The following is an 11,936-nucleotide window of genomic DNA, read 5'->3' on the forward strand; positions in this document are numbered from 1 at the left end:
GGGCTCGAGGGAGCCCCCTCCGCCGCACCCCGGGGTTCCCCTCCCCCCCAGGGAGCGGGGGCTCCGCTGTCACCTCGCAGCGCCCAGCTGCCGGGAAGCCGGGGACCGGGCCGCACCGTGTGCCCAGGACGCCTCCCACGTGGAGGCCTCCTGCTCGGACAGACAGGGCTCAGCCTCCGGGCCCCTGCGCCCCGACCCACCCAACCCCTTCCCAGTGTGGCGGGGGGGAGCTGCAGGGCGGGGCGCTGGGGGGGAGCTGAGGGGAGGGTGCAGGGGTCCAGCGAGGAAGGGGCGAGGAGCCGCTTCCCGAAGGCTCTCCCCCAAGGCCGCGGGGCTGGCTTTTGATCTGCCCGTCACGGAACGGCCTGCAGGTGAACCATCTGCCCGTCTCCCCGCAAGGGCCGCCGCTCACAGGAGCGACGCGGATGAATGCCAGCTCTCCTCGCGGACACGTGCTGTCTGTCTGTCTGTCTGTCCCCGGCCCTGCAGGGTCTGCTGGGGTCTGTCCCGGTGATGGTCAGGCTGGGCGTGAGGAAGCCGGGACCCCAACGCCCAGGGCTGCTGCCCGATCGCCAGCCTGAGCTGGCCGCTTGGGCCCCGGGCTCCGGGCTGAAGGGCGGCAGGTGTGGGCAGGTCCCTTCTCCTCTGCTGGCCTGGCCGGCTCATCCGCCTCCTCCTGAACGGGGTGACGCCCTCCCGGTTCCAGGGTGTCCAGCCCTCCATCGAGCCGGGAGAGAGGCTTGAGGAGGTGCCACCAGGCCCCCCACTTCACCCCCCGGCCATTCTCTCCTTTCACACCAAAACGCCTGTTCTGACAGGGCCTTCGCCAGAAACCCAGAGTTTAGACTGCGACTGCGCTACACCCTTTACAGGTGCTGTGGCGATCAGAACTCCACCCATCCTTCAAGGCCTCTTTAGAGCCCACCTCTTCCAGGAAGTCAGCCCTGATTGCCTTTCCCAGAAAGGGCGTCTCCTCTTCTGAGCTCCTCCCCCTGTTTGAGCAACACTTAGCTCGCGCACACTCTGTTTGTCGGGGGTGGGGTGTGGCGGGGGTGGGGGGGCCACGGCTCCCCGACCACACCCTGAGCTGGCCTGCAGCGTTGCTTACTGTGTTCAACTCAGGTATCTGTCCAGTGTCCCACACACCGTTAGCGAGGCCTCACACGGAACACAGACGGGTGGGTTTACACGTAACCACGTGTGCCCTCGCAGGCAGGGAAGCAGACCCAGGCAGGCTGACCCCGGGGGTGAGGGGACGCCGCACTGCCCGCCGGGAGTCCCGCCAGCCGGGGACGGGCGGGGGCCGAGCAGTCGGGAAGGAGTGTGGGGGCGACATGGGCGCCGACCCGGACGGCCTCTGGGAAAATCGGCGCACCTGCCTCTGGGCCTCGCTTCTGTCCCCGGGGCCCGCGGGGCAGGCCGAGCACACGCTGCGTGTGCAGAGAACACGTGTTCCTTTCAGAGGAGGAACCAACCTAGTCCCCCCCCAGATTCCAAAGGAAATTTTTCACACGAGACTCTAAGAAGCCTTGAGCGGAGGGGCCCGAGGCCCCAGGTTTGGGGGCAAAGCACACGAGGGCTGGCGCTCTCTGAGGACATCCTTGCTCACCAGGACACACCAGGCCCCGGCGTCTTTCCCAGACACAGCAGGGCATGATCTCAAGCCCAGGCTGCTGGTTTGGTGGGTTGGGCGTCGTCCAGCAAACTGAAAGGTCACCGGTTCGATTCCCACTCATGGCACACGCCTCACTTGAGGATTTGGTCCCCAGTTGGGGCAGGAAGGGGAGGCAACCGATGGATGTTTCCCTCACATCCATGTTTCTCCTCCTTTCTCCCTCCCTCCCCCTCTCTCCACAATCAATAAAGAAAAAACCCGAGAAGCAGCATAATCCAGAAGCACCAGAAGTCTCCTCTTCTCATCTGTATCTCCACAAATAACTGCATGTCCTCCACAACGGGCTCCTCCTGGAGCCCAAGTTAGACCCTTCGGCCGCACGGGAGGGTTGGAGAACCGTCTGCGTGCCACTGAAACAGGCCCCGAGGCCGGGAGGAAGGCGGGCCGGGTCCCCCCAAGGGGCAGCGCACCCGCAGCCGGCTCTGGGCGGCTCCCCCCGCCCCCCATGCACCGGAGAATGCTTTCCCGGGCGCCCACTGTGGGCCGGGCACAGGGACACAGAGAAATGAGATTCAACACACACCCCCCAGCAGCGCAGTCTGGTGGGGGGTCCCTGTACATGGTCACCTGCCGTTCCACTTGGAACCTGGACGGGGGGCACGAAGGTGGAGGGATGGACCCTACCTGGGAGGGCCAGGGAAGAGCTGATGGGGGGGTCCCAGATCCAGAAGGGTCACCAGAGCCAGGACAAGTGGAGCGACCCCCTCGGGCATGAAGAGACGCTATGTTCTCGAACGGCCAGGCCTGGAACCTGGACCCCTCGGCCTCCCCGGCAGACCCGGTGCGGACGACCAGCTCGGGGAGGACCCTCCCCACGCACCGCCCAGGGCGCCGGAGCCCGTGCCGGACACCGTCCTCCGGCGAGTCGCTCCCCGCCCGACCGACAGCCCTGCCCGACGCCCTGTGCCCCCCCGCCCTGCAAAGGGAGGGGGCTGGGAAGCTTCCAGGCCCGGCGCACGGGCTCTGGACAGGGTGATTTAACAGCGACAGCCCAGCAGCCGGATGTGCTGGGGTCCCGGGGTCGGGGGCCAGCCGGGGAGAGGCTTCGGCCGCACCCAGATGCGGACCCGGCACGGGGCGCCGGTCCAGGGCGGGGGACCGGGGACGGGGGAGACGCCGGTCCCCCGGGACGCCCAGTCCAGCAGGCGCGAGAGTCACTATAAAATAAGGACTCCTCTGCGGCGTGGAGGGAGTCCGGACGGAGACAGGTGGACCTGGGGGCTGGGGCTGTGGGGAGATTCAGAGGACAAGGGGGCGTTTACCACCTTTCCCGCAGAACGGGGGCCTGTCTCACCAGCTCCGGTGACCCCCCCGCCCCCATGGGGTGTGGAAAGAGCCGGCAGCCGACCAAGAAAGAGGCCCAAAGGGGGTTTCTGAAGACTCCCGGGGTCGGGGGAGAGGGCAGGCCTGAGGGAGAGCTCGGAGGAAGGGACAGGGTGCCGGATGGGGAGCCCAGGATTCCCATGCAAGGACGGCAGGTCCGTCAGGAGGGCACGGAGCTGGAGAACTTGCCGTGAAATGACATTTCTGGAGCGAGCCGCTGTGTTTACATGGAACAGCCATTTGGGGTTTCGTGGCGGGGGTCAGCGCACCTTATGCGGAGGGAGACACTGAAGTTCCCCTCTCCCCAAGTCACCCCTGAGCCCGACCCTGAGAGAAGGGGCGCGGGGCGGGCGCGGGGCGGGGGCGGCGGAGGCTGGGCCTCCCGGGCACGGGCACCGCGGGTCGCGACAGGAAAGGGGCTCTCTGGGTGGAGACGGGCCGCATTTCCCTCTGGCCAAGGGAGAGACACCGGGCACCGCTCCCACGCCCAGGCCCCCCTCTGAGGGCCACACCCATGCTTGGGCCCCGGACACCCCCCACCCCCGGCCGCGGTCCGGGCTGGACGGAGGTCCGGCTGGAGGTGGGCGGCGGCGGCGGCAGACGCTGCACCGAGGCTCCGCCGCCTCCCGGGCAGGCCCCGCGCCGCGCACACACCTGCCCCTTGGCCGCGGCGACCCTTGTCACTGGGGGAGGGGAGCCCTCTGTACCCCAGTTGGAACCGACGGAAACGCGAACACGAGCCTCTGGAGCCCGAATCCGGAGGGCCGGCGACACTCGGAGCCAGGCTCGGGGCGAGGTCCCGAGCCCGGGGTCCCCGCGCGCCCGCCACACCCTCCCCGCGCGGGTCGGCCGGGCCGCGGCCTCTCCCCGCGCAGCCCGGCCCTCGGGGCTCCTCGCCGGCCTGGGGACGCGCCGCCTTCCGGCCGGGCCGCGGAGACACTCACCCGCTCGGCGCGGCCGCCGCTCCGTCCTCTCCGGCCGCGCTGGGCCGCTCACGCCGCCGGGGAGGCGCCGGCCCCGCGGCCCCCGCCCGGCCGCCTGCGCCCCGCGGCTCCGCGCGCGCCCGCCGCCGCCAGCTGGCCCCGCGCGAGCGGCCGGGCCGCGGCGGGCATGCTCCGGGCCGTCGGCGGGGGGCGGGCGGCGGGCGCACGTGCGGCGGCGGCCGGGGTCTGCGCGCTCGCGGCGGGGCGGCTGGACAGCTCTACGCGCGGCCGCCGCTCCTCGCGCGCCCCAGCGGCCGCTGCTGCCCGAGCGCGCCCGGCCCGCCGCGCATTCCCTCACCCGGCGGCGGCGCTGCGCCTCCGTCAGGCGGCGCGGGGAGCGGCGGCGGCGGCGGGGCCGGGCGAGGGCCGCCTCCGCCGGAAGGACCGGGCCGCGTGGGCTCCCGCGCTGGCCGAGCCGGGCACTGCCCGCGTCCCCGACCCCAGGGCTGCCCGCTCCCCGGGGCCGGGGCTCGCCGCCGCGCGGGGACGCCTCGGGGCGCAGGACCCAGACCTCTTTCTCCTCCGAGTCTGTCGGGGACTCGCCAAGTGCCCTCGGGAGCAGCAGACCCGCGGCAGTCGTCGCTCTCACGTAGCTTTCAGGAAAATGGAGTTCCACGGGAGCACGACGACCAATGCAGGGGAACTAACTGCCCGAGGCCGCACGAGGCTCGGCGGCCGCGGCGAGCGCGCGCGGGGCTGCAGCCCGAGCCCAGAGGCGCGCTGGCGTGGCCCGCAGCCCCAGACCAGGCTCGCAGAGACGCGCCGCGCCGCCGGCAGCGCCGGGCCAAGCAGCGGCGCGGGTCCCGGAGGCCGGAGGGTGAGCGCCGAGCTCAGTCCCCGCGCTCAGGAAGGACCTGGGCGAGGACCAGAAGCGGCGTCTTCAGGCTCCGACCCGGTCGGATTCTCCATCTGGAAAGCCAGGCGACCAGGAGGGCCCTGGGTGGGACGTGAAGGCAGGCAGAGGAGTCTGCAGGCTGAGCCAGCTCGCACTCGGTGGCCAAGAGCTGGAGCCGTGGCATTAACCTGGGTTCACCTAAACCCAGTAGCCCGTTACCTGTCACCAAGTACCGCCGCCCGTGGCGGAGACGACGTGGGTAAGGGCGGGCCAGCAGGCCAGGACGGGGTCAGGTGAAGCCCGGCAGGACAGACCCACCAGAGGCCCTTCTTCCTCTGCCCGGTGACCCAACCGGAGGCCGCCTGGCCCAGGAGAAAGCCCGGGACACAGCTGGGCCACAAACTCGGTGTGATGGCGGTCCGACAGAGGGGAAGGTGTCCCACCACATACTGAACCCTCAGTTCCACTCCCCCCATGCCCCCCGCCAGGGACCAAGAGGGACCCCAAGACTGACGGGAGAGGTCCCAGGGCACACACACAGCTCTCCGGCGAGGCCCCTGCCCTGCGCCCCTGGCCCAGAGCCCGGGGAGGGCTCCCTCCGTGACCTGGAGGACTTAACCCGTTAAAAACCAGACGCCACGGTTAGCCGGCGTGGATCAGTGCACTGATGTCACAAGACGGTTGTGTTTTAGTTGTTGTTGTTTTTTAAATTTATTGAGTGCCTGTTTGCAAGAACGGAGAGCTGGCCGCGCCCTCAGGGGGCTCACAATCCCACTGCCCCGAGGTCTGGCGGGGTTTAAGGGCTGCAGCAAGCACTGGGGCTGTCCGCTTCCCGCCAGCAGCACTGCACGAAGCAGGGCTTCCACAGGACTCGCCCCCGCCACAGGGGAATGGCGCGGCCGGCAGCACCGCTGCTGGAGTCCGCGGTGCGTCGTGGCCGGCAGGTGCAGGCTTATGGATGGTTTGGTTCCTCGTGCGGGAGAGGGGTCTGGGAAAACCACACACACACACACACACACAGGCCCGAAGGAAGAGCTCAGTGACACGGGTCCTGAGAATACAGGCGTCGTGCGACCTGTCACCGGACTGCCACCCAAGTCCTGGGAGGGCAGGAAGTTACTGTCCGACGCCTGTGCGACGTCACCGGTTCCGCGGGACCCTGCGGATCTCACAGCCCCACGCCGTCGTGCCCTCGGGAAGGTGTGACCTGCCGCCGACCCCTGCAGAGCTCCAGGTGTGTGCACTTGCTCTTTACAGCGTCCTGGACTCGCAGCACACACTGTGCACCACCACTCAGTGGGCACTGGTTTGGAAAGCAAAGAAAACGTCCAGTTTCACTGCATGTACGTGAGTGCAGAGGTCAGAGCCCAAACGGCATTCTGCAAAGCACCTGGCGTTTCCAAGTTGAGAAGGGGGACATGTTTTGGCTGGTTACCAAACCCCCAAAACAAATCCTAACTGTGTCCATCTGATGGACGCGGCCCCCGCTCACAGCCGTCGCCGCGTGCTGCCGAGTCGCAGCAGGACACTGGAAGGACGAGGTCCTCCTTCCCGTCGGCAGTGTTCTTCAGGAGCGCGCCCGGCACTTGTGCCAAACAGGCCCGAAATCGCCAAAGATCAGAGAGCCTTCTTGGACCTTACACTTCAACGGGTTATCAAATTTTTATTAGTCATTTAAAAAAAAACACACAACGGACACGGAAAGGCGGCTTATTTAAGCTCGAAGGAAGCTCGCTTTTTTGGCAAAGAGGTGGACGGGACGTCGCGGACCACCGACCGCAAATGTCCACCGGTCCGAAGTAGTTTTGAAGTCAGTTGCTTAGGAGACAACCTCCTTTTCTGTGTTAGAAAGTACCCCCGAGGCACTGCCAACGCCGCTTTAGTTCAGGGTGAGGCTGGGGTGGGCTAGTCACCGAAGAGTCGAGCACCAGGCACTTCACGTGGAAGTCCCCCTGAGTGGAAGCTTCCTGCCGTCACTCCCCGCTGTGAGGGGGGCAGCTGTGAGGGAGGCAGGGGGACCCAGGCCGGGCAGGCTCCCCTGTACCCTGCTGCCCAGCCCTGCGAGGCAGGGGCGCCTTTATTTTAAGCCGTGACCCGGGGCCCCTGAGGGACGCCGCCCCGCCGTGGCGGGCTGCAAGGGCAAAGGGGACGAGTGGGAGTAGGGACGGTGGACTGCGCAGCCTTGAAACAAAGGCACCGCACTCAGGGCTCCTCTTTAAACTGCAGCTCAGCCCGCCCACGACAAAAATAGTTTGCCTCCCGGGACAGTAGCTGCTTTTAAGGTCACCACCTTGTCTGCTTTAGGTAGAATGGCTCTGAAGTCAAGTGTTGGTCAAGTTCAACGTCACCAAAGGGGAAGATGGCGGATTTTCCTTGGTTACCCTCTTCATCACGAAAAAAATGTATTTTTCTAAAAAAAGGGACTAATACTTTCAAGTCTGTTACATACTTCAGAAATCAAAGCACATGTTTTCTAAGAGAGGCACAGAGGACGCTTTGGTGGGGCTGAAGACTGGTCTTGGAACAGTAAGCTGAACAGACTCGGACGATCGCTCCCCGGCGAGTCAGAGCTGACCTCTCTCCGGAGCGGCCGCTTCTCTCTCCGTAAGAGCGAGTGGAGTAGGCTCCGCAGTAACAGGAAGGAGCCAGGGAGCAGCCTGACAGCTCCCGGGCTGCCTGCCGCCGTCACGCAGGGCAACGCAGGCCAGGGTCACGGGCAGAGGCGACCCCTGGCCAGGGCTCCGGACAGGCTGTGCTGGAGCGCCCCCTGCAACGCGGAGACCAGGAAAACGCCCACGGCAAAGGCCCCGGGCTCTGCGGACCCGAGCAGCCCCGAGCAGCCGCCGCCCCGGCCTGGCGGCAGGCGTGGATGCAGACACAGCCTGGAGCCCCCGCCCCGCGGCACCACCCCGGCAGCGGCGGGGGAGGGGCGCCGACGTCTGGCGCCACAGTCCCTCCCGCAGACGCCCGCGTCTTCACCCGAGTCCTCGCGGCACCCTCTACGGGGGCTCTCCTTTTTGGCAGGGGCGGGCGGTGGAAAGGGGTCAGATGTCTGCGTGAGGACCCCGCACACTGAGGGGACCGGGCTCCGCTCACAGCCTGGGGGGGGAGGGGGCAGCCGTGCCATCGAAGCTCTCCCTGCCCCCGGGGTAAGCCAGCGCGGGCCCGGTGCCCTCGGGAGCGGCGGGCGGAAGGCGGCTGCGGGCCCCGCCGGCTCGCGTTCCCTGAGGAGTACTGAGTGTGACCAAACGAGGAGGCCACATCTCTCGTTTTTCTTCCTTATAAATAATAAAGTTTAAGGGAAACAAAACGAGTTAGTTATTCATGCAGTTCTCAAAGCTTTCCAGCGTCCCATTATTTCCAAAATTGCCGTCATTGTTAATCTAACGTTCACTCCACGACAAATGTTTCACACGGGAATTGCATTATCATTTTTAAAAACCTCAAAACAACTAGAATCCAGAGTACGCTGTAATTTTTTTCTCATTCAGCATGTACTAATCTACCATTACAGAAGCTGTTCTGAAGCATTTATTTTTTTAAAAAGAATCATATTCACAATGTGGAACGGAGTTACAAAATCGGTGTGCAAAGTGGATTGTAGAAGGGTGACTCTATTTGTTTACAAACAAGCTGCCTCCCCGATCACATTGCCTTATTCTTGATACAAACTGGAGACGTATACTATTTAAAAATAACACTTTTTAAATAGTAAAATATTCAAGAGGTTCCTGAGCATAACAAAAGTATCCTGGAAACAGGTGGCCGTTTGCAGTACAAAACAGCAGTGTAAAGAAGAGCATGATTGTAAAACTACGGCTTGAAGGCCTACGGACAGTGCAGAAGAGCCTGCCTTCTCCTAGTGCATGATTGCGTGTTAGTGCAAACAGGACACCGCAGGGCTCGCGGGCGCCCGTCTCAGAGGTTCGCGGAGGTGCGCAGCACGTGGAACTTCTTCAGCGTCATGCGGACGGACCCCAGTTCTCGGTTAACCCTCTCCAGGCGGTCCTCCAGGGCCTCCTAGGCACAAACAAGGGAACAGCCGCGTTAGCACGCTGCGTCAGCACTCTGCGTCACGCTCACCCGCGCCACAGTCACCACCACGCGGGCCTCCCTCCCTTTCAGCAGCAGAACAATATGAACGTGAAAATCGAACAGTGTGCATTGTACACAGACCACCTGCATGTTACGTCCTTTAAGCTGCACAATGTGAATCAGCTCTTCCAGTTCACTCCGGGGGACTCGGGCACTCACAGAGTCCTCCGCACACCGAGAATGCGGGATTCTGTCGGCGACACGGCCGACCGCGAGAGCCCTGCCCGTGCGGAGCTGGGAAGCGTGGGTCGGCCCTCGCCAAACCAGCAGGCACGTCCGGCCGGTGCCGGCCCCCTGCGCACACGCACGCACACGCACACGCACGCACACGCCAGAGGGCTTGCTTCTGACAAAAACGTCTAAGTCAGAAAGGAAAACAACATCTGGAGGCGACTTTTCCCAGGAAAGGATCTCACAACGAATCAACGTAACAACTGTGGTTTTTACGTAGACAGTGCCTGGGATACACACAAGGGGCGACCCCATAAACCCCAGAACTGTCTCCTGGAGGGCGGGCCCCGCGCGGGCCAGGCTCCCCCGCTGGGTGAGCGTCCCAGGAGCCCGTCCGCATCAGTGCGCCGCTGACGCGTCGTCCCGAGAGGCTGCGTTCAGCTTCAGTGTGGTTTTTTTTTTTTGAAGACGCTTTCAGCATGTTTTCCCGTTTCACGGTGGGTGGTTTACAAGTGCACCCTGAGTACGCTGCAATCTCAACTGAAAATGCACGACCCCCATGGCCCACCCTCCCGCTCACCCCGCCTCGCCCCAGCGAGACCCTGGATGAAAAGACCCCTCGGAGGGACACGAGTTGCCCACGACGTGGAGGAGGTGAAACAAAGAGCGGCAGCAGCACCGAAGGGCGTCAGGTCGACAGGCGCGAGCGGCGCTCTGAGCGGTGGGCAGGTGTCCTGACGGGGGCGCCGCGTCCAGTGGAGCGCGCTCCGAGGGGGACTGGAAGGTACACACGGAAGAGTGCACCCTTTTTACAAGTAAATCCCAGGGATTCTGGGGTCCCCTCGTGTATTTATCATTTTAGATCCTTTATTCAGTATGAACTCCGATGGCATCCTGAAATGAAACTTAAGTGTTTCTCTTTAATAATTTAAATATAAGAGGGCTACATGTTCCTTAGAGTATCTAGCAGACAGATGATCAAAGAGAAGTAACTACTGTTCTTCTCTCCTTTTTCCTACAGATATGCCTGCCATTTTTAAGAAGAAAAATCAAAACAGAATCTAACTCTCTACTTCAAAATGGTTTTCGACTGAACTCCGGTTATGAAATATTTGCTTGCCCCGGCCAGTGCGGCTCGGCGGGCTGGGCACCGTCCTGCGGACAGAGAGCTCGCCGGTTCGATCCCTGACCCCGGTCGGGGCACGGGCCTGGGTCGCGGGCCAGGTGCCTGGTTGGAGGCACGTGGAAGGCAGCCCTCTGCTGCTTCTCTCCCTCTCTCTCCCCCTCCCTTCCCCCTCTCTCTTAAAATACATAAATAAAATCTTAAGGAAAAAAAGAAATATCTTTCTACAGCATTGTTTTAAATTAACAGCAACATTCCATCAGAGGTGCCATTTCCAACCAAGAACCTTCCAGTAGGAATTTCTCGGGCTTCTAATTTCGTGCGTCATAAACGAGGCTGCAGGAACACTCCGGAGTGCACCTCCTTGCAGAGACCCGCAAGGCTCCGGGGACCTGCTGGGCCGCCTGGGCACCCGTGGGGCGTGGGGACGAGCTTTCCCCATGCAGGTGCCGTCCTTACAAGAACACCTGCCAGTGTTGATGCTTTTGTTTCAATGTGCACTGTTTTTGCATTCACTGCTGAGGCTGTCTGTTTTTCATCTTTTTTTGCCCGGCTAAACTGCCTCACTCGTGACTCTCGGACAAGCGCCCCGGCCCCTCGCCGCGGCCGGCGGTCCCCCCCCAGGGGCCGAGCGAGCTCCAACAGACACGCGTGGACGAGGACAGGTGCCCTCGAGTCTCGTTTAGGAGTTTGTGGTCGCCCTATAAACATGTTTCAAACAAATGTTTCAGACAGATTTAGAATCAGAGTATCAGCAATTTCTTCCTTCTGCTTTCCCAGTAAACTACTTTAAGAGTTTCGCATATAGAGACCTACGAATTACTGAATAAAAACTTCCAGGAAAGCAACACAGTAAAAGGTCTCACAGGCAGGAAAACAGAGAAATTAGGACTGCAGGCCCGAGGAAGACGCCTCTCCTATTTTGTGTCTTTCTTTCCTTCTGATATCACAGATCGTTCTGGAAACAAACTTTCCTGAAGCTCAGGCACTGAGAAGCCAGGACACGCAGTTGCGTAAGAGACATATCGTCGCTGTTACGTTTAAAATGTTACAGGAAGAACAGAATTAAGACGCGCCATGGCTTCCCGCGTGTGACTTCTCTCTGGAAAGCGGCACATGCACGGGCCGCTCTGCGCCCGCCCGCCCGCCCCCCCCCCCCGGCCTGCGCAGTGGGACTCGCAGCCTCTCTCCCTACAGCCTCGCCATTGGCTCCCGGTTCGCTCCTCAAAAACATGACGGCACAAACACCTCCTTCTAAAATCAAAGGTATGATCAGGTTTATTCCTGGAAGCGAGCACGCAGTCACGACACCCGCCAGGGTCAGCACACACTTCCTCCGGGGGCGAACAGTTCTGCCCGCCTGCCGCAGCGCACTTTCAGGGCGACAGGGCGCCTAGGCCTCCAGAGGGGGCGGTTCTAGCTGAGACACTTCACCTGGTTCAGCCTCGTCTGCAAGGTGACCCGTGCTCCAGCGGAAGGCATGCGGCTCAGGGCCGCCTCGATCTGTCAACACAAGGGAAGTTCCAATGAAGAGGGCGGAGCCCCCGCTGGCAGGGAGGTGCAGGACACAGACCAGACGCGAGGCCCCAGCCCCCACCCTCCCGGCGGCCTCAGCTCGGCCCGAGCCCCTCGGGCACCGCCAGCGAGGGCAGCGAGGGCTCGCACGCGGCGGCCCGGGGGTGAGGCTCCCGCAGCTCCCGGGGCGCGTGTGACTCGCCCCCTCCCTTCTGC

The 11,936-nt window shown here is 63.3% G+C and overlaps 4 protein-coding genes across 10 annotated transcripts in view; 2 read left to right on the forward strand and 2 right to left on the reverse strand.

The window, feature by feature from the left end:
* Window positions 1-4,064, reverse strand: part of PITPNM2 (phosphatidylinositol transfer protein membrane associated 2) — a 105,783-nt gene extending 101,719 nt beyond the window's left edge. The window contains exon 1 of the mRNA XM_045842507.1: window positions 3,943-4,064. The gene's annotated coding sequence lies outside the window, so the exon portion shown is untranslated. The remainder of the gene's footprint in view (window positions 1-3,942) is intronic.
* The window catches only part of LOC123820392 (collagen alpha-1(I) chain-like), a 27,942-nt gene extending 23,368 nt beyond the window's left edge, over window positions 1-4,574 (forward strand). Inside the window, exons 6-8 of the mRNA XM_045841091.1 lie at window positions 52-214; window positions 707-872; window positions 3,490-4,574. Of these exons, the coding sequence (XP_045697047.1) occupies window positions 52-214; window positions 707-872; window positions 3,490-4,574 (1,414 nt within the window). The remainder of the gene's footprint in view (window positions 1-51; window positions 215-706; window positions 873-3,489) is intronic.
* On the forward strand, window positions 4,501-10,371 carry LOC123821338 (translation initiation factor IF-2-like). Of its 2 annotated transcripts, none has more exons than XM_045842664.1 (2): window positions 4,501-5,075; window positions 10,104-10,371. In XM_045842664.1, the coding sequence occupies exons 1-2, from the start codon at window positions 4,586-4,588 to the stop codon at window positions 10,145-10,147; spliced, it is 534 nt and encodes a 177-aa protein (XP_045698620.1). In that variant the 5' UTR covers window positions 4,501-4,585; the 3' UTR covers window positions 10,148-10,371. The 2 variants fall into 2 exon arrangements, 1 of the variants encoding a protein (XP_045698620.1); XR_006786112.1 differs by lacking the exon at window positions 4,501-5,075 and adding an exon at window positions 9,680-9,866.
* MPHOSPH9 (M-phase phosphoprotein 9) overlaps window positions 7,982-11,936 on the reverse strand; it is a 39,157-nt gene continuing 35,202 nt past the window's right edge. For 4 of the 6 annotated variants that reach the window (XM_045842621.1, XM_045842603.1, XM_045842583.1 and 1 more), the window contains 2 exons: window positions 11,640-11,708; window positions 7,983-8,836 (listed from right to left, as the gene is read on the reverse strand). In XM_045842621.1, the coding sequence (XP_045698577.1) occupies window positions 8,735-8,836; window positions 11,640-11,708 (171 nt within the window). In that variant the 3' untranslated portion in view covers window positions 7,983-8,734. Of the gene's footprint in view, window positions 8,837-11,639; window positions 11,709-11,936 lie in introns of all 6 variants that reach the window. The other 2 variants (XM_045842613.1, XM_045842593.1) reach the window with 1 other exon arrangement.

Source organism: Phyllostomus hastatus, unplaced genomic scaffold (assembly GCF_019186645.2).
Source record: "Phyllostomus hastatus isolate PE091 unplaced genomic scaffold, TTU_PhHast_1.1 phas_contig_1162, whole genome shotgun sequence".
Taxonomy (NCBI): domain Eukaryota; kingdom Metazoa; phylum Chordata; class Mammalia; order Chiroptera; family Phyllostomidae; genus Phyllostomus; species Phyllostomus hastatus.